The sequence below is a fragment of the Mirounga angustirostris genome, unplaced genomic scaffold, assembly GCF_029215605.1.
Source record: "Mirounga angustirostris isolate CCGP_5_RB_7025 unplaced genomic scaffold, mMirAng1.0.hap1 SCAF_9, whole genome shotgun sequence".
Lineage (NCBI taxonomy): Eukaryota > Metazoa > Chordata > Mammalia > Carnivora > Phocidae > Mirounga > Mirounga angustirostris.
In genome coordinates, this window is record NW_026991717.1 from 98550042 (window position 1) to 98576399 (window position 26358).

A 26358-nucleotide genomic window follows, 5' to 3' on the forward strand; every position below is an offset into this window, starting at 1 on the left:
TATTTCAATAGATGTGATACTAACTGGATTATAAAAGTCACTGAACGCTAAAAATGCCAATGTGACCTATATCCTGATCACAATCCTATGGGGTTTTTTTGCCTTTTGTTGTTGCAGTTTATCGAATTCGCAAGGTTTGGGCTGGTATGGCACCATGACCGGGTGTGGTGGCAACAGTTACACAGTCTCTCCCCACCTGAATGGACCTGTGACAGATAGTGCTCCTTTGCTCTTTACTTGTAGCAACTTAGATATGAGCAATCACCATAGCTTGTATGTAACACCGCAGAACTGACAGCCCTACCACGCTGGGATTCCTCCATTGTTTTTCATGAACGTGTATATTTGATGTGTTTAAATTCCACCTACATAAACATTCCATTATCTGTTGCAACTGAAAACAAAGTCTGGAAATGTTGCTGTGTTGAGCGAGGACAAACTTGTTACTTTCGACTTCTTCATAGCAAAACGAAGTTAAATGGGAAGTTTGGAGTGGGAGAAAAGAGGGATCTTAGATCTTAAGACACTTGATGGCTGCAAACATCCTGACTTTGGAAGAGCAAATGCATATTTGCATATTTGCACTTTTATCTTTGTTCTGAAAGAGTACACTGCAGTCCCCAAAGTCACCCTTCAGTGCTCAAACTGGGATATTATATTGTACACCTAATCAGGAGGCAATTTTCCTATGAAAAATCAAAGCCTGTATATTCAGTGGTGTATTCTATGTAGAATTCTTACCCAATAAAAATTTTACAGTGTGAACAGTGCACAGGATTAAGGCATAACAATGTATCATTCTTTTTTAAAATCTGAAATACATGTAATCATTGAAGATAGTTCTTTTAAGCATGATTGTAAAATACCAACTGAAATTATTCAATCATTTTTTTTAAACGACCATAGTAATCCTTTACAGTGATGACCAGCAGTGTTCTTTAGAAAGTCACAGCCATTTCTTCAAGAAGAAAGTATACCAGTGAAAATTATGTGGCTATTTTGAGTAGAATTGGTCAAGTGATTATTCTGTATGATTAAGATACCTGTAGTAGTTTAAGCATGATTCTTCAAGAAAGCAATAGTGATTTTTGCATAGGGAGATTTTGGTAGAAACTTCTTGGGACTAAACAAGTTTACAGATGCATTTAAGAATTATTCATAAAATGTACAATTCTAAGTTAAAACACGAATACATTTTCAAAAGCATTGGATTTAGCTGAACAAGATATAGCTGATTGTACCCATTGAATCAGAATTGTCCTCAGGTAAATTAAGTCATGATACATTATTGCAGTAAACCCAAGTGCAATACTTTGTAAGACATTTAATTCCTCCTTTAGTTTTCCCAGTTTTATATCTTGTAAATGGGCAAAGCCAGATTAAATTTAATTCAAATTAATTCCAGCACTAAATAAGCAAACTGACGTAAGGTACTAACTAGGTAAGTATAAAACCACCACTTAACAATTTTGAAATACTTCTAGAATTATATTAAAACTGTCTTAAATGTCCTATCCCAAATCTAATATATATATATGGCTAAGGTAATAAAGGATTTTAAAATGCACTTTCTACCAGTATCTATATGGAAAGAAGTAGATGCTGAATACCTCAAGATGCCAAGGAACCAGGCAACACTGGGAAGTCGTCACAACATGCTTAAAGACGACTAGCTACATAAAATTGTCTGCTGATCTATTTCTTCAGAACTGAACTCATACAATTGTCCTTCTCTGTCTTCTACTTTGATTAGACAAAGTTTTTATTTCTACTCTTAAAATACCTTCCAATGAAAAAAATACCATTCAATGTTTTAATAATTGCTTATTTAATAATAACTTCACAAAAGTGTAACAGAAACAAATTAAATTTTTAATACTTTTGATCTTTTGAGAGGCTGGTACACAGCTAAAGAAATTCCTTCTTTTTATCATACAAAATGACTTTGAACTCAATCAGAAGCATACACCTATAAATGTTACTTTGGATTTGTTTATAAGTTCTCTCATTGTAACCAAATTATTTAAAAATGTATAGTATAGAAGTTAACCTTGGTATTTACATGACAACGTAACATGCACTTAACTGAGTATGTTTTGGGGACTTCAGTTATTAGATTTCTTTTCAGAATGCCAACTATTTATTTTCCTAATAATGTTGGGTATCTACCTAGAACTATCTGAAAAGATGTGTTATCTCTGTGAATCCTTGGGGTTCAAAGTAAATAAGGTAAATTTTTTCTAAGGCCTCCCTAGGTAGTGTTCCTATTTGACCAGATAAGCAAAGATTATTTTAAAAAACTCCAGGTAAAATATCTTGGTTGTTTCAGCTGCATTAGTTGATTCTTCCAAATTTCAGATTTGTGTATTTCTTCTTATCCCTGACTAGGGTACCTGAATTCTTGCATTTGTCTCCTTATACACATCTCCCACAATACATCACCAAAGACAAAGAAAGATAAGCTTCTGGCCCAATATTTGCTTAAAAATTCCAAAGCACTAGGAGCACTTTAAGTTTGGTCTCGAAAGAAGGAGTTTTTGATGAAATCAAAGGGCTACCGATTCCCTGCTCATCCTGCACTGAAGCACATGACAAAAGACCTTCTTTTTCGGTTAATTAGAATGGTGAATTTCACTGCTTAAGTGTATAATTCTACAGTGATTAGCAGTACTTGTTTTTATCATTTCATTTGGGTGGTCATTAATTTTGAAACTCTTACCACTCATTATAGCTGGTTGTAGTTTTATGAAAGATGTAATTTATAGCTAAAGTGGCTTTTTTATGCATAGCTGCCTTTTTTATTGTTTAACAGTGTTTCTCAGCTATTCAATCAGTTTCAAACTGGTTGTAAAAGTATAGCTGTGGCCAATGAATGTATTTATTTGTTGTTTCACTAAATGGTAACAAAACACTACTGTTAAAAATAAAAGTGTGCTTTTATTTGGTCGTTTGGTTTGCTTAAATGTCCCCATTGACAACACTGAGTTTCTAGCATACAAGGGTAAGAACCCTAGTGCTACCAAAGAGAAAAATATCAGGAATTACAAATGACAGTTTGTTAGTGAGCTTGTATTTACATCTGAACATCATGCCCCTTAATATTATACACTGGTTTGATGTGAACTGGCATATACTTTAGTTTAAAACACCAGTATGATTTTGATAGTACATTTATTCAAACATTAAGCTAAGAAAAATCTTTGTATGAAATAAATTATAACACCTCTCTCTTTTTTGAATTTTAAACAGGAATAAATTTAGCTAGCCCGTAATCTTGGGCAGTTATTCTTTGATTATTCAAGAAATTCTTCAGTGATATTGCTTTTCCTCTGAAAGAATAGTTCTTACCATTTTTTCCATAAGGGACTCCCTTCATAACTTGCCAAAACCACACTAAATTTTTAATGCAACTTCAGGAGCTTTACTGACCTCCCCCCCAAAGTCCACAAATCCTTGGGAATCTATTGACTCTTGTCGTAAAGAATATTTGGAGTGAAGGTATGACCTCTAGTACAATAAAACTGTCATTTGAAAAGCAATTTATTCAACCAACATTTATTAAGTGTTCAAATGCCAAAAATTATGCTATGGAGATGCAACAGTGGATAAAGTTCCTTTTCCTGCCCTTAAGGAGCTCACATTCTAGTAAAGGAGGCTTAAAAGAAAATACAGTACAGTAAGCGGCACAATAGAGGTAGGTTGTAGTAACAGTGGTGACATTAAAGAGATTAGAGGATACTCCTTGGGTGGAGCAAGGGAGATTTCACAGAGGCGGGCTTTATGCTGGCCTGCAAGGAGAAATGGGAATTTTCCAGGTAGGGAAGGATGGCTAGGAGCACATGCACCAAGATGTGGTGACCTGACCCTTGGCACATTTGAAGAATTAAGTGTTTTACCAAAGCATAGGGGCTGGGGGCGGGACTGGGAGGACCTTGTTCAAGTGCTTCTAGAAAGACCACTGTGGCAGCATTGTGGGGTGCACGAGAGGAGACAGGCAGGTGAGTGTAGTACTCTAGATAAGAGCAAAGAAAAGGGAAAGACAGTAATGCATCAGAGATACGGAGATCAACTCCACAGCGCTTACACACTGACCGGATAGGGGAAGACGCAGAGGAGTGAGCCTACAGAATTTAGATGATGATGGTTCTGAAATTAACCAGAGTAAGGAACACAGGCATAAGAATAGAGCTGGGGGGAGAATGGTTCTTTTAAGACACACAGGTATCTGTGGGACAACAGTAAAGACATGTGGTAAACAGATGGATTGAGAAGTCTGGACTAATGGTAAGGACTTAGACATCATTGAATCGGAATTACCCAAGAGTGAGAAGTGGTGGTGATTTAGAGCAAGAATAAAATGTGAGGAATAACATTTAAGGCATAAATGAGAAAAGGCTAAAAAAGGACACATCCAGGAGCCCAGGAGTGAAATATAAGGAACCCGGGGCGGGGGGGCTGGGGGGGAGAGATTTTTAAAGAAGGGGCTGCCAAACAGCATCAAATGCAGAAAAAAAGTGAAATAAGAAATGGCTTGTGAACTGAACTATGAATTTAGAATTGGAATTTTTGACTTCAAAAGAAGAAATGGTTAGGAACTACAGAGCCAAAAGGAAGATTTTTGGTTAAGGAGCAAGTGGGAGGTGACAAAGTGATGATAGGAATATTCTTTCAAAAAGACTGACTTAAAAAAAGGGTGAGGGCATGACGTGAGAGTTAGAGAAGCACATAGACAAAATTGCCATTTAAACCCTTCCACCACATGTTCAGAGCACTACAAATGTCCTTTAAACTTTGCACAGGGTGCTCACGTCAGAGTCTGAGTCTCCAAGAATATTGACTTAATTAATAGGTAAATGTCTTTCTTTTCCTGCCGCATTCAAATGAGGGGGGAAGAGAGAAAATATGACACATATTGTTAAACGTAGCTCTGTGGTTTTTCATTTAAGATGTACCAAATACATATTCATACATTCATTCAACAAATATTTATTGGCTACCCACCATGTGCTTACTGTGTACTCAGCAGTACACCAGGCATTAGGGACACAGAAAAGTATACAGCAGTATAAAATGATATTTCTAAACCATTATATAAATAAACCCTGCTTTATTAATAATGTAACATCTCAACATGGTACAACTTGCTAGTATAAAGAGGGCACATCATTTTGAGGTATAGTTTCTTTTACAGTTTTTCTTTCACAATTACCATGTGATCAAAATTCTTAAACGCCTTCAAATATTTTTATCATTAAAGAACTGCCACTAATGAAAACCTCCCAAAATTAGTTTATTTTTAGGGAGAAGAAGGAAATGAACCTCATGTACAAAAACCAAAAATTATATGCCCTATGACTATACAAATCAAGCATCAAAAGGACAACAAACTCAAAAAGAACTTTACACCAGAACTCAAAATGATTCCTTATTCTAAGGCTTACAGTATTAGAGTTCCACACCCTTTTTTCCCTGAAAAAATCATTTAAAAAAATTACCCAGTATTACACACCAAAGTATTTAGGGTTCAAAGGGCATGATGCCTGGAACTGACTTTCGAATGATTTAGGAAAAATAGTATGCATGTGTATAGAGAGAAAAAGCATGAAAGATAAAGCAAGTATGAACAATTAGTGAATCTGGGTAAAGAGTTCTTTTGTACTATCCTGGAAACTTTTCTATAAATTTGAAATTATATAAAAATAAAAAGTTTTCCCAAATTTCTCCCAAATCCAACATTAGGTAAAGTATTATGAGAATAAATATATAAATCTATTCAACTTCTCACAATGTTTCGAAATCTCCTGTCTTTGAGTTGTCATTGTATTTTCTACACACTAAAACAAGCCAATCTAAACAGCAATATAATTCTCAAAGTGACTTATTTCATAGCAATGTACTTTTGGGTTGCCAGATAAAACACAGGACTCCCAGTTAAATTTGAATTTTAAACAAGAAATTTTACGTATAAGTATGTCCCAAATATTGCATGCAACACACTTATATTAAAAAATTATTGTTTATCTGAAATTCAAATTTCACTGGGCATTCTGTATTTTTGTTTACTATATCTGGTAACTGTAAATGTATTGAAAACTTTTAGGTTGTTAATTATGGATTATTCATGAGCCTCCCTTAGCATTTTCCTATTAAATGCTCAACACACTGACCATAGCTTTATTTATATTACATCTTCTCACACAAATTTCTTGAGAGACTTACATTTACTTAGTTTTAACACATATGAATTTGATAGTCCTGATTTTATTCAATATTAAACTTTAAAATTTGTACCACATCATCAAAGCGTTACTTTTACTCACAATATTATACATAAACTTAACACAATTAAAAAAAAATTGTTTACTTAAAACAATATAATTCTCCTTTTACAAAAGCAGCTTTATATAAAATGTTTGGCTTAAGAATGTCATTGCTCTTATGCCTTTGAATGAAATTCCACTCTTTGGCCTTCATAGTTCAGAAACAGGCACAATTCAACTTGTTTTCTGTTTTCTTTAATGAATATTTTGTAACAAATTCCTGAAGTTTTCTAATTCTTTCACACTTGTGGAAATTCTGTAACGAAAAAAAAATTTCACTCAGAAGATATTTTAGATACTTCTTCTCTGTTATTCAACACCGCATTTTTAGAGCACAGAAAAATTTTCTAGTAATTTATTTCAATACATTTAAAGATGTATAAACCATTTAGTCAATTTTGATGTACTTGAGTTCTTAATTCGACATGGTAAAACCAAGATAATACTGCCCTGAAATTATTTATTTTTAAGTATTCAAAACTTAGTACTAAAGTTTTAAAATACACAATTAGAAACTACATAAATATTAAAATACTTAGGTAATTTTTCTTTTCTTTTCTTTTTTTTTTTTAAGTAGGCTCCACACCCAGTGTGGAGCCCAACACAGGGCTTGAACTCATGAACCTAGGATCAGGATCTGAGCTAAAATCAAGAATCGGACACTTAACCGACTGAGCCACCCAGGTGCCCCAAAATACTTAGGTATTTAAAGTATTCATAAGTATATTCACATGCTTAGTATTCAAAGTACATAAATATAAATTACATAAGCATTAAAATATGTATTTTAAATATGCATAAGTTGGAGTGCCTGGGTGGCTTGGTCAGATAAGCATCTGACTCAGTTTCAACTCAGGTCATGATGTCAGGGACATGAAACCAAGCCCTGTGTAGGGCTCCCACTCAGCATGGAACCTTCTTGAGATTCTCTCTCCCTCTTCTTCTCCCCCTGCTCACGCATGCTCTCTCACTCTAAAATATATAAATAAATAAAATCTTTAAATATGTATAAGTATACGAATACTGAAAACTAATCAATATTCCACATTTAGTAAATATACAAAGAATCAAAGCTTTTGGACTATAAAAAGTAAAAATAGTAAATGTGTGACCAAATTGTTTTCACTACTTTTTATAAAAAGTTTGTTCATTATTTTAAGTGTATTTTAGTTCTGCTTTCCACCATGAAAAAAGTAGCTGAATTCTCAATGAACTGTATCCATCAAGTTTCTGTGTACTAGAGAATAATTTTGAAGGTCAGTTATTTCAAACCCAAAATATTAAATCATAATTTTTTTAAAGTGAAGAAATGTAGTCCTTAGAAAATGTAGCTTGTATAAATCTCTGCATTCTTTACATATGAAAGGCCAAAAAGAAATGCATCTATACCTAAATTTTGTAATGTTAAGTTCCTTATTTCAAGCTTATCTTCCAATCATTTTCATGAAAATTTATTTTTAAAGAATTATTAATCTTTTTACAGGATGGTGAAAAAGAAATTTTATATGTATGGCTTATATTACACAACATGATTTTTTCAGGACCTTCAAAAAATATTTGGGCAGCACAAGAACTACTTTTAAATAATTAGAAAAAAATGTACAAATTCAGTAAGATGAATATGGAAGTCCAATCAGTAATCATAATTATAAAAATCAATAGATGAAAGTAAAGAATATCACCTAATGATTATGTGTGTGCACATACTTCAAGTATTTCATAAGATCACAGAATTTGGTAGTGAGATAATTTCACTAAAAAGGATATTCCTTACCCACTTTTAGACTTACTTAGCTAACAGAAATAATTTCAGTACACTCAAACTCACCTTCCAAATGCGTTAAATAATGATACTATTTCTTGTCGGGTTAGATGGAATTCATAGCTGGGCCCGCTTTCTGGCATATTTGCTATCAGTTTCTCAGAAAACAAAATCTTCAGAGCAGTACCCAAACCCTGAATCTATTGCAGAAATAAGAAAAAAATAAAAGTCAGAAAATTCTTTGCACAGAGAATAAATGAAAAATAAGATTGAACTTAGATTTGCTTACCTGAAGCTTTCCCCATAGTCGACATTTAAAACAACCAACACAATCCATGATTCTTGAAATATTTCTAAAATGCAGTCGAAAGTCCTCCTAAAAACAATTTAACGAGATTTTTATTAAGATGTAGCATCTAGTCAAACACTAAAGTATTTTCTGAGTGCCTTCTACGTGCCTAGCCCTGTGCAAGGGATCCTAGAGGGCACTGAAAAAGAGGAAGAGAATTCAAATCCACGTTCACTGAGCACCTCCTGCATACCAGAATCTACATATACAACTTCATTTCATCCTCACCACAAATCCAAAAGTAGATTTATTATAATCTATACCTAATGAATTAAAAACACAAGACTCAGAGGTTAGGTTGCCTAAATTCCCATACGTAGTAAACAGCAAACTTAAACCCCAAGCCTGCCTGACTCAAAAACTAAACTCTCTGCAAATATACACAAAAGTAATGGAGCTGAAGTGTTCTGTTTTATGTGATGTTTTTGTTGCTGTTGTTGTTGTTGTTTTATGTGATTATTAACTACATGTGAACATGAGAGGAAGGGGAAAGGGGGAGGCTGGCATCATTTACCAAAAAACAAAAAAAAAGAAAAGAAAGAGAAAGAAGGACAGAGGGGGTGGGATAAAGGGAGGGAGAAATTTCAAAATATGGCTTCATATTAAAGTCCTGCCTTCTGGTATTAATTAGGTAAAACAATCAGATATTTTATTAATATTATTTTATTATAATATTTTTAATTTTAAAATATATTTATAATTAATTAATGTTATCATACCAAAATATGCAGAATATAGTGAACAGCCAATCATTTTTTTTTTTTACCAATCTTGAGAAAGAAACCATTACAAGTACCATGAAGCCCTCTATGTATCCCTCCAAAGTCCTATATCCTACTTTCTATAATCTGAATTTGGTGTTTATCGTTCCTTTTTTTTTGTTCCTTTTTTAAATACTTTTAATACATATGTATATATCTATGAACCCTAAGGTATTATGTTGTTTACAATTGGACAAAATGAATCCAACTCATCCAAAAGTAGTATATGTCCTTCAGGGATAAGTAAAAAAGAAGGTAAGTCAAGGACACAACCTTCTTTTACTCCAATGGAAATTATTAATCGATCCACCAAGTGACTCCCTCTGTCCTGGACTTACATTGGAACCCCAAGGTTACAGTATTTTAAGCAGGAAATTAGACATTCATTCATTCATTCATTCATTCGAGAGAGAGCATGCAAGCAGGGGTCGGGGAAGGAGCAGAGGGAGAGGGAGGGGGAAAGAAACTCAAGGAGACTGTGCTGAGAGTGGAACCCCATGCAAGCTCCATCCCATGACCCTGAGATCATGACCTGAGCTAAAACCAACAGTCAAAAGTCCAACATCTGAATGAACCACCCAGGTGCCCCTTGACATACTTTATGATTGAAAATCCATTATACCAATCAGTCTACAATTTGAGGAGCATGTAGCATTTCTCTCTTTTTTTAATGTGATAAACCACATACAGGGCTCAACCAGAAAAGAACACGACCAAAGATCTAAAAGTGGGAATTAATCAGCAAAAACTGGTACCCACTATTCAAAGTAGACCTCAATTCATTTTGGGGATAGTTCTTCCCCAGATGCTTTATTCAGCTTCAGAATCTGAAACTGCTGTAATATATAAAAGATTTTTAATGGATCCCAGATTTTGTATCTTTATTAATACAAATTTTGTATTAACTTAATATAAACCCCATATTATTAATATTATTACCATATGTTAACAACATTCTACATCTTCTGTTTTTGTACCTTTTGGACTGAGTTCAGTAAGAGGTAATTTGAATTTTAAACCAACTTTTAAAAAATATTTACCCAGTAATATTACTCTAAGTAAATTTTGGTGGTTTAAGGCTTCCTTTAAACTTGTGTTTCGACCTTGAATTAAAGAAAAAATATCACACTTTTAACAATAATAACAGCATAGTAAAATTACTCTAAAGTAGATGTTCCCATCCTATGAGGTGCTAACGTCTGGAGGATTTAATAGTTATCATAAGGGCCTAAAATCCATATGTAGATAAGCACTGTATATAGACAGAATAGATAAGTCATGGGTATGCACTATAAATTTCCAAATGAATATAAATATTATGATCAATAAAACACAACTTTTATTTAAAAAGTGTTACTAAATGCATAGTGGCCTTTTGGCAATTACATTTTCACAATCAATATATACTAAAAATACTACTGTCATGGGGAGAGGCCTTGAATGTTTTTGACTTTAGAGACTCTCACACTTGTAAAGGTTGGAAGCTTCTGTTCTAAAAGACTATGCTTGCTTTTGTAGACATTGTCTAAGTTCAGTATTTGGATATGTTTGTTGATTCAAACACTTGAATGTGGCAGGTCTTGAGTAAATCTTTGTCTGGCATACACAGAGAGTAAGCATGGTTGCTTACGATAGCCAAAATAACACTGCAAAATTAAAACCAAGTACAAGTGCGTAAGCTAACATAATATGCAGAACCAAATTAATAAGCTAGAAGTTTACAAGATCAGAACAAGAGAAAATATCTGTGACCTCCACAGGTAACAATGTCCAATAACCTAAATACATCCCAAAGTTATCTCAGATTAGAAAAATTTATGATCCTTAAAATAACCAGAACCTAAATCACTTATACATTCTTGTTTAGGTATACAGCTTTTAGGTCAATACTTAAAATTACAGTCAGGGGCGCCTAGGTGGCTCAGTTGGTTAAGCGACTGCCTTCGGCTCAGGTCATGATCCTGGAGTCCCTGGATTGAGTCCCACATCAGGCTCCCTGCTCGGCAGGGAGTCTGCTTCTCCCTCTGACCCTCCCCCATCTCATGTGCTCTCTCTCTCTCATAGATAAAATCTTTAAAAAAAAAATTACAGTCAGTGGGTAGAATGATCAAACATGCTGTGGTTATCTACTGTAATTTACACTCAGGGAAACCAACTGACCAAAAAACAATTCTCACCCAATTCTTAAATGTTTTAGAAGCCTTCAAGTGAGCACCTACTCTATCTTGAACACTAAACAATTCTTTCATACCATCTTCTATTTCTAACCATATATGATAGAGTATAAAGCAGACAAGATGAGATTTTTAAAATGAGCTTATATACACCTGAAACTAGTGTAACAATCTATGTTAATTATAAAAAAATAAAATTCAGGTGGGAGGAGCAAGATGGCGGAAGAGTAGAAGAACTAAATTTCATCTAGTCCCAGGAATTCAGCTGGATAGGGATCAAACAATTCTGAACACCTACGAACTCAACAGGAGATCGAAGAGAAGAATAACAACACCTCTCTGAACAGAAAAGCGACCACTTTCTGGAAGGTAGGACATGCGGAGAAGTGAATCCGAGGAGATATTCGGGAGGATAGATGGCGGGGGAGGGGGCATCCCTCGGCCGCTTCTGGCAAGTGATAGAGCCACGGAGCACAAAATCGGAACTTTTAAGAAGTCGGCTCCGCTGAGGGACGACACTCCGGTGGCTAAGCAGGGGGTGGAACCCTCATGGGACAGTGTGGTCTCAGGACCCTTTGGGTCCCAGAAAGACCAGGGGTGCCTGAGTGCAGCAGAGCTCCCAGGTATCAGAGCGGGGAAGCCGGCTGCAGAGACAGAGCCCAGGCGCAGGCTCTCAGCTCGGGGTCGCTATAAACCATGATCCAGGGCACAGTCAGGCCACTGCTCCTCCAGCAGGGACCCAACAAGTGGCAGATCTGGGGAGACTCACCTTCTTCCCCCAGGAGGAGAGGCGCGGGAGCGCACCGCTGGGATCTGCTGGGTTTGGAGGCTCCACACGGGGTCGTGTGCCAGAGATAGAAATGCTCGGTCACAGGCCGGGTGAGCACAGAGTGCGGCCAGAGACCGGGGAGATGGGAGTGATTGACTTCTTTTCCCTGGGGGCTCACTGAGGAGGGGGGCCCCAAGTTCTCGGCTCCTCAGGGGCGGAGATTGGGAGACCGCCATTTTCACTCTCGTCCTCCAAAGCTGTACTGAAAGCTTGCAGGCAACAAAAGCTCCCGAGAGCAAACCCCAGCAGATTACTTAGCCTGGACCGGCAAGGGCAGGGCAATTCCGCCTCCAGCAAAAACATCTGGGAATCATGGCAACAGGACCCTCCCCCAAAAGATCAGCAGGAACAGCCAGCCAAGACCAAGTTTACCGATCAATGAGAACAGCAGAACTCCAGCGCTAGGGGAATACTGCACATAGAATCCATGGCTTTTTTACCATGATTCTTTAGTCTTTCAAAGTTAATTTTTTAAATTTTCTTTCTCTATTTTTTTTTTAGTTTTTCCCTTTTTCAACCAACAACTTATCAATCCCTTTTTTAAAAATCTCTTTTATTTTTCATTTTTAGAGTCATATTCTATCCCTCCATAGGAGTTAACCTTATTTTGGTATATATACATAAGTTGTTCTCTCTTTAAAATTTTGGGACACAGTTGCTTCTAACAAACAAAATTTACCCTAAATCTCTAGTGTATGGCTTTGTTCTAGTCTCCTGCCTGATCACATTCTCTCCCTTTTTGTTTCTTTAATTTCTCTTCTTTCTTTTTTCAACCAACTTCTTGTCTTATAAATTCCTTTTATAAAATTTTTTATAATTTTCATCTTTACAGTCATATTCCATCCCTTCATCATATTTACCCTTATTTTTGTACATATATAAGTTTTTCTTTCTTTAAAATTTTGGGAGGCACTTTCTTCTAACAGACCAAAATACACCCAAAATCTAGTGTGTGGCACTGATCTATGCACCAGCCTGATCATATTTGATCATATTCTATTTTTTTTGTTTCGTTTTTGTTTGTTTTTATCTTTTTCTTTTTTTCTTTCTTTCCCTTTCTTTTCCCCTGGTTTCAGGTCTTTTCTGATTTGTTTAGTGTATATTTTCTGGGGACGTTGTTACCCGGTTAGCATTTTTTCTCTCATTCATCTATTCTCCTCTGGACAAAATGACAAGACGGAAAAAATCACCTCAACAAAAAGAACACAAGGCAGTACCAACTGCCAGGGACCTATTCAATACGGACATTAGTAAGATGTCAGAACTAGAGTTCAGAATGATGATTTTAAAGAGACTAGCTGGGCTTGAAAAAAGCATGGAAGTTATTAGAGAAATGCTTTCTGGAGAAATAAAAGAACTAAAATCTAACCAAGTCAAAATCAAAAAGGCTATTAAAGAGGTGCAATCAAAAATGGAGGCTCTAACAGCTAGGATAAATGAGGCAGAAGAGAGAATCAGTGATATAGAAGACCAAATGATGGAAAATAAAGAAGCTGAGAAAAAGAGAGATAAACAACTACTGGATCATGAGGGCAGAATTCGAGAGATAAGCAATACCATAAGAAGAAACATTAGAATAACTGGGATACCAGAAGAAGAAAGAGAGAGAGGGGCAGAAGGTGTATTGGAGCAAATTATAGCAGAGAACTTCCCTAATTTGGGGAAGGAAACAGGCATCAAAATCCAGGAGGCACAGAGAACCCCTCTCAAAATCAATAAAAATAGGTCAACACCCTGACATCTAATAGTAAAACTTAGGAGTCTCAGAGACAAAGAGAAAATCCTGAAAGCAGCTCGGGACAAGAGGTCTGTAACCTACAACGGTAGAAACATTAGACTGGCAACAGACCTATCCACAGAGACCTGGAAGGCCAGAAAGGATTGGCATGATATATTCAGAGCACTAAATGAGAAAAATATGCAGCCAAGAATACTATATCCAGCTAGGCTGTCATTGAAAATAGAAGGAGAGATAAAAAGCTTCCAGAACAAACAAAAACTAAAGGAATTTGCAAACACGAAACCAGCCCTACAAGAAATATCGAAAGGGGTCCTCTAAGCAAAGAGAGAGCCTAAAAGCAACATAGACCAGAAAGGAACACAGACGATATACAGTAACAGTCACCTTACAGGCAATACAATGGCACTAAATTCCTATCTTTCAATACTTACCCTGAATGTAAATGGGCTAAATGCCCCAATCAAAAGACATAGGCTATCAGATTGGATTAAAAAACAAGACCCATCGATATGCTATCTGCAAGACACTCATTTTAGACCCAAAGACATCTCCAGATTGAAAGTGAGGGGGTGGAAAACCAGTTACCATGCTAATGGACACCAAAAGAAAGCTGGGGTGGCAATCCTTATATCAGACAAATTAGATTTTAAACCAAAGACTGTAATAAGAGATGAGGAAGGACACTATATCCTACTTAAAGGGTCTATCCAACAAGAACAATTGTAAATAATCTATACCCCTAACATGGGAGCAGCCAATTATATAGGCAAATTAATAACAAAAGCAAAGAAACACATCAACAACAATACAATAATAGTAGGGGACTTTAACATCCCCCTCACTGAAATAGACAGATTATCTAAGCAAAAGATCAGCAAGGAAATGAAGACTTTAAATGACAGATTGGACCAAATGGACTTCACAGATATATTCAGAACATTCCATCCCAAAGCAACAGAATACACATTCTTCTCTAGTGCCCATGGAACATTCTCCAGAATAGATCACATCCTAGGTCACAAATCAGGTCTCAACCAGTACCAAAAGATCAGGATTATTCCCTGCATATTTTCAGACCACAATGCTTTGAAACTAGAACTCAATCACAAGAGGAAAGTCAGAAAGAACTCAAATACATGGAGGCTAAAGAGCATCCTACTAAAGAATGAATGCGTCAACCAGGAAATTAAAGAAGAATTTAAAAAATTCATGGAAACCAATGAAAATGAAAACACAACTATTCAAAATCTTTGGGATGCAGCAAAGGCAGTCCTAAGAGGAAAGTATATAGCAATACAAGCCTTTCTCAAGAAACAAGAATGGTCTCAAATACACAACCTAACCCTACACCTAAAGGAGCTGGAGAAAGAACAGCAAATAAAGCCTAAACCCAGCAGGAGAAGAGAAATAATAAAGATCAGAGCAGAAATCAATGAAATAGAAACCAAAAGAACAGTAGAACAGATCTATGAAACTAGAAGCTTGTTCTTTGAAAGAATTAATAAGATTGAGAAACCCCTGGTCAAACTTATCAAAAATAAAAGAGAAAGGACCCAAATAAATAAAATCATGAATGAAAAAGGAGAGATCACAACCAACATCAAAGAAATACAAACAATTATAAGACATATTATGAGCAACTATATGCCAGCAAATTCGATAACCTAGAAGAAATGGATGCATTCCTAGAGATGTATAAACTACCAAAACTGAACCAGGAAGAAATAGAAAACCTGGACAGACCCATAACCACTAAGGAAACTGAAGCAGTAATCAAAAATCTCCCAACAAACAAGAGCCCAGGGCCAGATGGCTTCCCAGGGGAATTCTACCAAACATTTAAGTAAGAATTAATACCTATTCTTCTGAAACTGTTCCAAAAAATAGAAATGGAAGGAAAACTTCCAAACTCGTTTTATGAGGCCAGCATTACCCTGATCCCAAAATCAGACAAAGACCCCATCAAAAAGGAGAATTACAGACCAGTATCCCTGATGAACATGGATGCAAAAATTCTCACCAAAATACTAGCCAATAAGATCCAACAGTACATTAAAAGGATTATTCACCACGACCAAGTGGGATTTATTCCTGGGCTGCAATGTTGGTCAACATCCACAAATCAATCAAAAGAAAGAACAGAAACCATATTTTACTCTCAATAGATGCAGAAAAAGCATTTGACAAAGTACAGCATCCTTTCTTGATCAAAACTCTTCAGAGTATAGGGATAGAGGATACATACCTCAATATCATAAAAGCCATCTATGAAAAACCTACAGCGAATATCATTCTCAATGGAGAAAAACTGAGAGCTCTCCCCCTAAGGTCAGGAACACGGCAGGGATGTCCACTATCACCACTGCTATGCAACATAGTATTAGAAGTCCTGGCCACAGCAATCAGACAACAAAAAGAAATCAAAGGCAACCAAACTGGCAAAGAAGTCAAACTCTCACTGTCTGCAGATGATAGGATACTTTATGTGGAAAACCCAAAGACTCCACCCCAAAACTGCTAGAACTCATTCAGGAATTCAGTAAAGTGGCAGGATATAAAATCAATGCACAGAAATCAGTGGCATTCCTATACACCAACAACAAGACAGAATAAAAACATAAAAATCTTTTAAAAAAAAACAAACAGAAGAAAGAGAAATTAAGGAGTTGATCCCATTTACAACTGCACCCAAAACCATAAGATACCTAGGAATAAATCTAACCAAAGAGGCAAAGAATCTGTACTCAGAAAACTATAAAATACTCATGAAAGAAACTGAGGAAGACACAAAGAAATGGAAAAACATTCCATGCTCATGGATTGGAAGAACAAATATTGTGAAGATGTCATTGCTACCTAGAGCAATCTACACATTTAATGCAATCCCTATCAAAATACCATCCACTTTTTTCAAAGAAATGGAACAAATAATCCTAAAATTTGTATGGAAACAGAAAAGACCCCGAATAGCCAGAGGAATGTTGAAAAAGAAAAGAAAAGCTGGTGGCATCACAAGTCCGGACTTCAAGCTCTTTACAAAGCTGTAATCATCAAGACAGTAGGGTACTGGCAGAAAAACAGACACATAGATCAATGGAACAGAATAGAGAGCCCAGAAATGGACCCTCAACTCTATGGTCAACTAATCTTTGACAAAGCAGGAAAGAATGTCCAATGGAAAAAAGAAAGTCTCTTCAACAAATGGTGCTGGAAAAATCAGACAGCCACATGCAGAAGAATGAAACTGGACCATTTCCTTACACCACACACAAAAATAGACTCAAAATGGTTGAAAGACCTCAATGTGAGACAGGAGTCCATCAAAATCCTAAAGAACACAGGCAGCAACCTCTTCGACTTCAGCCACAGCAACTTCTTCCTAGAAACATCGCCAAAGGCAAGGGAAGCAAGGACAAAAATGAACTATTGGGACTTCATCAAGATAAAAAGCTTTTGCACAGCAAAGGAAACAGTCAATAAAACCAAAAGACAACCGACAGAATGGGAGAAGATATTTGCAAATGACTTAACAGATAAAGGGCTAGTATCCAAAATCTATAAAGAACTTATCAAACTCAACACCCAAAGAACAACTAATCCAATCAAGAAATGGGCAGAAGACATGAACAGATATTTTTCCAAAGAAGACATCCAAATGGCTGACAGACACATGAAAAAGTGCTCAACATTGCTCAGCATCAGGGAAATCCAAATCAAAACCTCAATGAGATACCACCTCACACCAGTCAGAATGGCTAAAATTAACAAGTCAGGAAACGACAGATGTTGGCGAGGATGCGGTGAAAGGGGAACCCTCCTACACTGTTGGTGGGAATGCAAGCTGGTGCAGCCACTCTGGAAAACAGTATGGAGATTCCTCAAAAAGTTGAAAATAGAGCTACTCTATGACCCAGCAATTGCACTACTGGGTATTTACCCCAAAGACACAAATGTAGTGATCCGAAGGGGTACACGCACCCCAATGTTTATAGCAGCAATGTCCACAATAGCCAAACTATGGAAAGAGCCAAGATGTCCATCGACAGATGAATGGATAAAGAAGATGTGGTATACACACACACACACATACACACACACACACACAATGGAATATTATGCAGCCATCAAAAAAACCGAAATCTTGCCATTTGCAATGACGTGGATGGAACTGGAGGGTATTATGCTGAGCGAAATAAGTCAATCAGAGAAAGACATGTACCATATGATCTCACTGATATGAGGAATTCTTAACCTCAGGAAACAAACTGAGGGTTGCTGCAGTGGTGGGGGGTGGGAGGGATGGGGTGGCTGGGTGATAGACATTGGGGAGGGTATGTGCTATGGTGAGCATTGTGAATTGTGTAAGACTGTTGAATCACAGACCTGTACCTCTGAAACAAATACATTATATATTAAAAAAGAAAAAGAAAGATAGTAGGACGGGATAAATGAAGGGGGGGAATCGGAGGGGGAGATGAACCATGAGAGACTATGGACTCTGAGAAACAAACTGAGGGTTCTAGAGGCAAGGGGGCTGGGGGGATAGGTCAGCCTGGTGATGGGTATTAAAGAGGGCACGTATTGAATGGAGCACTGGATGTCATACGCAAACAATGAATCATGGAACACTACATCAAAAACTAATGATGTAATGTATGATGATTAACATAACATTAATAAAATAAAATTTAAAAAAAAGTAAAATAAAAATATAACTCAGGCACCTGGCTGGCTCGGTCAGAAGAGCATGTGACTCTTGATCTCATGGACATGAGTTTGAGCCCCACCTTGGGTGCAGTGATTACATAAAATAAATAAAAATAAAAATAAAATTTAAAAATACTTAAAAATAAATAAATAAAACTCATGTTACTGTTCAAATCCATGATGTTCACCATAAACTACTTTTTCTTAAGAAAGTAAATCTGATATTAACAAGTTTTACTTCTTTATTATAAAAGAATTCAGAAAAATTATCTGTTAAACTCAATAGGACATCAAAGGTATTTCAGAGTTTTGATAAAATTAAAACATTATGAGCAATATTTTTAATCTGCACAATATAAAGAGTTGATGCCAAAACACTTTCCAAAAAACCAGCAAGTGTACTAAAAATAAGGAAGAGAGTGAAAATAGTAGGAAAAAAAAAAAAGCCTTATTACACTATCTTCCCCTCACTTCCCAGTTCCTGGAAGCTGCCTGGGAGGTTATATAAGCACTGAAGTATGTATTTCTAGCAAGAATGCTTTCCGTGGGAGGTAGATGGGAAATCAAAAATAACTATTATTTAACAGCAAAAAAAATCGGTGCAAGAAGTATTGTTTGCAAACTGCATAAAATCAGGTTCTTTCCTTACAGAAAGAAACAAAGAATACAAAACAGAGGAATATTGTCATAAATACTCTGAAGAAATCAGATCAAGCCCAGTGCTCTTGAGAGCTGCCTGCCTTTACTTACTTATAGCTTTGTAACAGAGAACACTAATACAATTTTACTTGCGTCCCCAAGTAGACTAGAAATCTACTGAGGGTAGGAGCTGTCCCTTCCTTTAATGACAAGAATCATATTTTCCACACAGTGTTTAATAAGTCTTCCTAGTAATATTTTATATTTGTACAATTTTGATGCAAATATACATAAAGATGGTCTTGTGTGAGCTTATATCTCTAGTAAGAGACAAGACAAAAACCAATCCCCATTTTGTAGGGCATCACATCTTCTCTTCTGCTGGCCTCCCTAAATACCTTTCATTCCCAATGAATAAGATGAATGACAAACCTTGGCCCCCTCCCCCTAAAGAGGACCCTTTAATTTATCCAAAACCATCTTCAGAATTCTCCTCAGCAAAAGACAAATACTACCATTCATGCTCTGGATCCCTTTCCTTTAATTTATAACTTCTATTTGTTATGAGACCATCAATGTGAAAGCCATCTGGAAAGTCTGGAGTGACATGCTTTGTTACTTTGAACACAACACAAACGAGATCTTAAGTTGGCCTGCCTTTGCACTTCCTTTTTTGGAGGAAAAGAATGATTATGACTCTGGCTTTTCTTATAATTTCCTAATATAGAATAAGATTTATTGTTAACTATAAAAACAGGGCTTACACTCGCACCTGCGTAAGCGTTTGAATCTAAAACTTAAAGAATGAAATAATTACCTTCAGTTTGTTTGCTTCTTTCTTATCCCCAGCAAAAAAGGAATTCTCATCAAAATGCAAAGGAAATGACCTACATGTTAAAACAGAGAGGATTCATTTTCAGGTATTATAAAATATTAAAAGTCCTGCTAAGATAACATTTTGCTGGCTGGTGATGAATAATATAATAAAAAGAGTAGAAAATCTAGTAAAATCAACACTCTGTTGCCCCAAAACAAAGTCTTATCCTCAAATCTAAAACAACTGCATAAAATAGAAGTCTGGCCCCAAACCCAGTATGTCCAACCACATACAAAAATAATGTAGGTATCAAATACTACAAGAATGACTCTGAAAACTAAACACTTGTGCCATTTAGTACCTAAGTCAAAACAAAAACAAAACTCAATTCCAAAAGACCTATAAGCAAAATTAGCTTTTATATTATTATTTTTTAATAATTTTCCTTTCTTGGGCCACCTGGGTGGCTCAGTCGGTTAAGCATCTGACTTCAGCTCAGGCCATAATCTCAGGGTCCTGGGATTGAGCCCCATGTGGGTCTTTGTGCTCAGCAGGGAGTCTGCTTCTCCCTCTCCCTCTGCCCCTTCCCCCTGCTGGTGCTCTCTCTCTCTCTAATATAAATAGAATCTTTAGAAAAATTTTTTCCTTTCTCTAAACTGAGTATTTTAAGAATTGAACTTTGAGGGCACCTGGGTGGCTCAGTTGGTTAAGCAACTGCCTTCGGCTCAGGTCATGATCCCGGAGTCCCGGGATCGAGTCCCCCTGCTTCTCCCTCTGACCCTCCCCCCTCTCATGTGCTCTCTCTCATTCTCTCTCTCTCAAATAAATAAATAAAATCTTTAAAAAAAAAAAAAAAAAAGAATTGAACTTTGATACCGCTTGTCACTCTCCTATTAATGTTTAAGTTGTACAAGTCATAATATGGAATTTACTTGATTTCATGAAGTATTTCCAAAAGCAGCATTTTCTTTTCTGCATCGTGAACTTTATTTCCAGTGAAGAGTTGAAAATCTGGGCGCTCAAAGAACGGTACCACTTTAGATAAAGCCCTTAATTCTATTAAGTAGAGAAAATACAAGTTCTTAAGCCTTCGTGGACCCTCTCCTTCAGTCAAAATTCCATCAAATCGCTGCTGAAATTCTGTAATGTTGTGTCCCCATTTCTTTTCCAACCAAGTTTCTGAGAAGAAAGAAGAATTAAATATTAAAATCTGAATTTTAAAAGTTTCAGTTTACTTACATTGGGTTACTTACACCTACAGAAGTATATCTGAAAATACAGAACAATGAAAGCTGCTTTTCATAATTTAGCTTTTAATGGTTCTACATCAATATTTTATCTTCTAGAACCCATCCTTAGGAGGAAAATAAATTCACTGTTTTACTGAGAAGTATGACTTCACAGAAATCAAATTTCTAAATATAAACATATTTATAAAACCAAAACACACAATTTAAAAATGACGACCTGAAGTTACTGATAAGTCTGAAACTCTATTTAAAATTCAAGTTACTGTATTTTGTTCCTGAGACATAGAGGTACTTGAAATTCCAAAAGAAATAGGCTCCTGATGAAAATCAAACATGGTCTTGTTTTGCAACAGCATTTTTAAAGCATAAAGAGCAGCAGAAAATACTTTTACCCATTAAACTCCAGGCCTGAAGTTGGCACACAAATAAAAGGGTTTTAATACAGTAAAAATATCTAATGAGTAACAAACGGGACCATTAGGAGCTATTTTAACTCCCACAACAAAAGAGTATTTCCAAAGAGATGTGCACAATTTTGAGCAGCTTCTTAAAAGAATCTGTAATTTCTACAGTTCTTACATTCCTGATTACTACCATTTAAGAATTAATTTTTAATGCCTAATATTCAATAGGATCAACTTTGTCCCCCTAAGGTAAATACCAAAAAATTTTAAGAATATCTGAAAATAAGTATGGTAAAATATTTTTTTTCTTTTTGTTTTTTTTGTGTGTGTGTATTTTTTTTAAGTATAGTAAAATAAATAAAAGTGAATGTCACATACCTTGTAGAAGATATCGTGCACTCAAATGCACATTAATGCTTGCATGCAGGCCAGATATAAGTCTGTAGAATGCTCTTTTTTCTACGCAGAGGCCTAAAAATAGTAATTTGGTAATTGAAATTTTATATGTGAAATGTACCATTTTAAAAATAATTTCATATGCCTTTAAAGATGAGAAAAATTTTTAACATTTAAATTTAAGTTTCCAATTACCTTCTAGCCAACTGTAAAAAGTGTTCTCTGAAATTAAAAGAAAAAGAAGTCACAAAGTTGTAAAAATGACAAAATGTTAAGTTTTTCCAATATATAATAGTAATCTGTGCCAAACAGTGATTTAAAAATTAACGAAAGGTCCAGGGGCGCCTGGGTGGCTCAGTCGGTTAAGTGTCTGCGTTCCGCTCAGGTCATGATCCCAGGGTCCTGAGATGGAGCCCTGCATTGGGCTCCCTGCTCAGCAGAAAGTCTGCTTCTCCCTCTGCCTGCTTCTCCCCCCTGCCTGTGCTCTCTCTCTCTGACAAATAAATAAATAAGATCTTTAAAAAAATTTATCACAATGTTAACAGAGAAGCAGTATGAGATAGTAACTGAGAGCATGAACCTTGGAGACAAACTAATTTCAATTCCAACTGTGCTTCTTACAAGTCATACATGATTTAGCTGAGTTGCAAATCCTCTCTGGCACTCATTTTTCTTGTCTATAAAATGGAAATAAAAATAATATCTCCTAAGAACGCTGGAAGGATTAAATGAAATCATACTTGTAAATTGCTTAGAAGAGTAGTACTGGCATGTAGTCTTAGCCATTACCATTATCAATTATTTTGAGGTTGTGGGATTACAAGTGATTTGTCTCCTTATAAAAACCTTCAGAGTTGGGGCACGTAGGTGGTGCCGTTGGTTAAGCGATCGACTCTTGGTTTCGGCTCAGGTCTGATCTCAGGGTCATGAGATTGAGCACGGTGTCAGGCTCCACGCTCATTGGTGGAGTCTGCTCTTTTAAGACTATTTCTCCTTTTCCCTCTCCCTTTCCCCCTGCACACACAAACTCTCTCTCTCTGAAGGTTGTTTGTTTTTTTTTAAGATTTATTTCTTTCTCTCTCAAATAAATAAATCTAAAAAAAAAAAAAAAAAACAACCTTCAGAGTTTTTGTTTTGTTTTGTTTCAAGTTTGGGACCATGAATCAGGGGGAATGGGAGTGTAATACTACTTGGGACCTAGTCTTCCAATGAAATTTTCAGTTCTGTTCCTGAAGTAGCTATCCTCAACTTTACATGGTTGTGATCCAATTAGATAATCACCTAATATGATAGCTGTCAGGGATAACTCTTTCAAATCTGACCAAAATGAAAAATTGTAAATATACTCATAAACAAGATTATTTCTCTAAAGATAGACTCCACAAGCTAACAATATTTTCCCTGACAATGAGAGACAGGATGAGGTCTTTAAACAGTATTGAAAAACTGAAATAATATCCTCTAAAATAGCTAAGAATACCCAAGGTAGAATAAAATCTCTCAAAACTGAAAATTATAGGGAAGAGGGCAGAAAAAAAACCCCTGAAAATTATAGATGACTACTAACAGTAATAAAATATGAGTCATCTTTGGAAGAATAATCTCAGGCTAAAGAATTTCTCTTCCAAATAGTACAGTTCTGATTCAGTATTTTACTTAGCTATTATTGTTACAATAATATAAAGCATAATAAAAAAGCAATGTTATCAGACATTGGTATTCTGTTATTTAGACAGAATACAAAAGCAATTTGTAAAACAAATGTTCAGAAGACAAAATTTTCAAGGAGAGGAAAGGGATACTTCACATTTTAGCAATTTCATCTAGCTGGACTAAAGCTAAGTACTGCCTTGTCTTTTCATATGGTTAAACACATGGCCTTAAGAATAAGAAAAATCATTTTAGGGGTGCCTGGGTGGCTCAGTCGGTTAAGTGTCTGCCTTCGGCTCAGGTCATGATCCCAGGGTCCTGGGATCAAGCCCCACATCAGGCTCAGCGGAAAGCCTGCTTCTCCCTCTCCCACTGCCCCCTCCTCCCCCACTTGTGCACTCTCTCTCTCTCTCTCAAATAAATAAAATCTTAAAAAAACAAAAAGAAAAATCACTCCAATTTCACTCAGAAAGCAAAAAGATTCTCACAAAGACAAAGTAAACCTAAAATACTTAAAAAATTTTAGCATTACAACTAAAATAGTTGGCAGTAACTACCCCCAAGAGCGAACGCAAGCCTTGGAAGCAGGTAGAGCAACAATGTGACCATGCCTAGAAGCTTCCTCTATGGACCCAGCAGATCCTAGAGGTCTGCTCCAGGAGTAAAGGAGAGGAGGTTTTCCCTGACAGAAGCTGGGCGGGGCAGGGCGGAATGCCTAGCTTCTGCAAGCAGTGGGTAAAATGCACAAGTGAATTATCAGAGGCTGAGGCAGGTTGTCGCTACTGCCTGATCCCAGGCACAGTCATGTTCCCTTAACCTGTGCTTTCAACTCCTGAATTTTAGATAAACAGGAGTTCTTAGAAGTAGGAAGAAAAGTTTGCCAAATAAACATCTGAATGTATCAGCAAATTCATATATATATGATAAAGAAATATTTACCTTCACTTTTCCCTGAAAAGCAAAACAAAATGTTGATTATTATAAAGTCCTTCCAGATGTCACTTTAAAATGCTATACTTCCACAAAAAATAAGACTTTGTATAAAGCAAAATCTGAGGGAGACACTTGTGACACAACCCTATCTAGTGGCAAATAGGAATTATGCCGGATTCGCTTCAAGGGCATCATCTCCAAGAGCCTGGGTGAGGAGTGGTTTCAGCTCGTACAAGATTTAATACGGGCTGACGGGAGAGAAAAATCTAATCCATCATCTGAGAGTACTCTCCAGTACCTTAAGGACTTACGGTTATTTGGTTGGCAGCGCCTTTTTCCACATTTATTTATCCTAAATCTATAACATGGTTTCTGCTAAAGAATTGTGTTCTTGAGGCGCCTGGGTGGCTCAGATGGTTAAGCGTCTGCCCTCGGCTCAGGTCATGATCCCAGGGTCCTGGATCGAGTCCCGCATAGGGCTCCCTGCTAGGTGGGGAGCCTGCTTCTCCCTCTGCCTCTGCCTCTCTCTCTCTCTCTCTCTGACTCTCATGAATAAATAAATAAAACATTTAAAAAAAAAGAATTGTGTTCTTGCTTTGAAACCTCCAGACTGACACTGTAAAATTTTACCTTATTTAGGAATATTCTGAAAGACTATTTGTGAAGATTCAAATTATGCACAGTTCGGCAGTTTGTAAGCAGCTGCTCATTTACTACTAAAAAACTGTCTTCATTTTGCCCATGCTTATTTAATGCCATCATTGTTTGATTATTAAAATAACACTGTTCATTGCAAATACATGGGTTTTTTTTAAGAAAGAAGACATAGACGAAATAAAAAATGTTAGCCGTAACTCCCTCTGCCCTAGATAAATACCATTTACATTTTGGTAAATGTCCTTTTTCTTTACATATAGACATTTAGATATTATATTAAGTATGTTTTTACAAAAATATACATACTGTTTGATGCCTGTTTCTTTTCTTCAATGTGCTATTGGTCATTACTGACCTAAATGAATACAAATTCTCAGCAATATTTCTAATGGCTATATTCTACTCAATGAATATACCATAAATCATTTAACCAGTTCCTTAATGATAAACATTTAAACTGTTCCCATTTATATTTATGATAAGTGAGGGTAGTTAATCAGATCATAATGTGAGTTCATACTGAGGATCACCCCTTACCTAGGAATTTGCACTCATCTGATATTAAATCAATAGCTTCCAATGAGTTACTATATGTGAGTCATATAAATCCAAACTCTTGTTTAAAGATGTTCTTTCATTTCTAATCTAGGAAAGACTAGTCTGCCAACATTTAGGGAATGATGCAATCTCACTGCTTTCCAGGAGGAAATTTATGTTTATTGACTGTATGAGATCAGCAGCTTTTCAAATTTTAAAAAATGAAAAACTTATACATTTCCTAAAAGCACATCAAAGACTTCATCAGTAAGCACGTATTACGGGAACAGGGATATAGATTTCCTAAGCAAAAAGTCTGAAATCATACACTGAACTGGTTTATTCAACAAACCATTCTGACTATTACAGACTGGGCAGGGTTTCTGAGTTTCAATTTTACACCCCCTCTGCCTCTGCACAGTGCCTAGCACA

General features: G+C 36.2%; 2 protein-coding genes across 3 annotated transcripts in view; one reads left to right on the top strand and one right to left on the bottom strand.

Annotated features, from left to right (window-relative positions):
* Positions 1 to 2928, top strand: part of GPR137C (G protein-coupled receptor 137C) — a 66710-nt gene extending 63782 nt beyond the window's left edge. The window contains exon 7 of the mRNA XM_045900865.3: positions 118 to 2928. Coding sequence (XP_045756821.1) covers positions 118 to 295 — 178 coding nt within the window. The 3' untranslated portion in view covers positions 296 to 2928. The remainder of the gene's footprint in view (positions 1 to 117) is intronic.
* Positions 2929 to 3539: 611 nt separating this feature from the next.
* The window catches only part of ERO1A (endoplasmic reticulum oxidoreductase 1 alpha), a 56412-nt gene continuing 33593 nt past the window's right edge, over positions 3540 to 26358 (bottom strand). The window contains exons 9-16 of one of the 2 annotated variants that reach the window (XM_064571068.1): positions 24739 to 24750; positions 22345 to 22371; positions 22132 to 22224; positions 21032 to 21278; positions 20100 to 20169; positions 8372 to 8458; positions 8149 to 8282; positions 3540 to 6576 (exon numbers count right to left, since the gene is read on the bottom strand). In XM_064571068.1, the coding sequence (XP_064427138.1) occupies positions 6516 to 6576; positions 8149 to 8282; positions 8372 to 8458; positions 20100 to 20169; positions 21032 to 21278; positions 22132 to 22224; positions 22345 to 22371; positions 24739 to 24750 (731 nt within the window). In that variant the 3' untranslated portion in view covers positions 3540 to 6515. The remainder of the gene's footprint in view (positions 6577 to 8148; positions 8283 to 8371; positions 8459 to 20099; positions 20170 to 21031; positions 21279 to 22131; positions 22225 to 22344; positions 22372 to 24738; positions 24751 to 26358) is intronic. The other variant, XM_064571069.1, reaches the window with a different exon arrangement.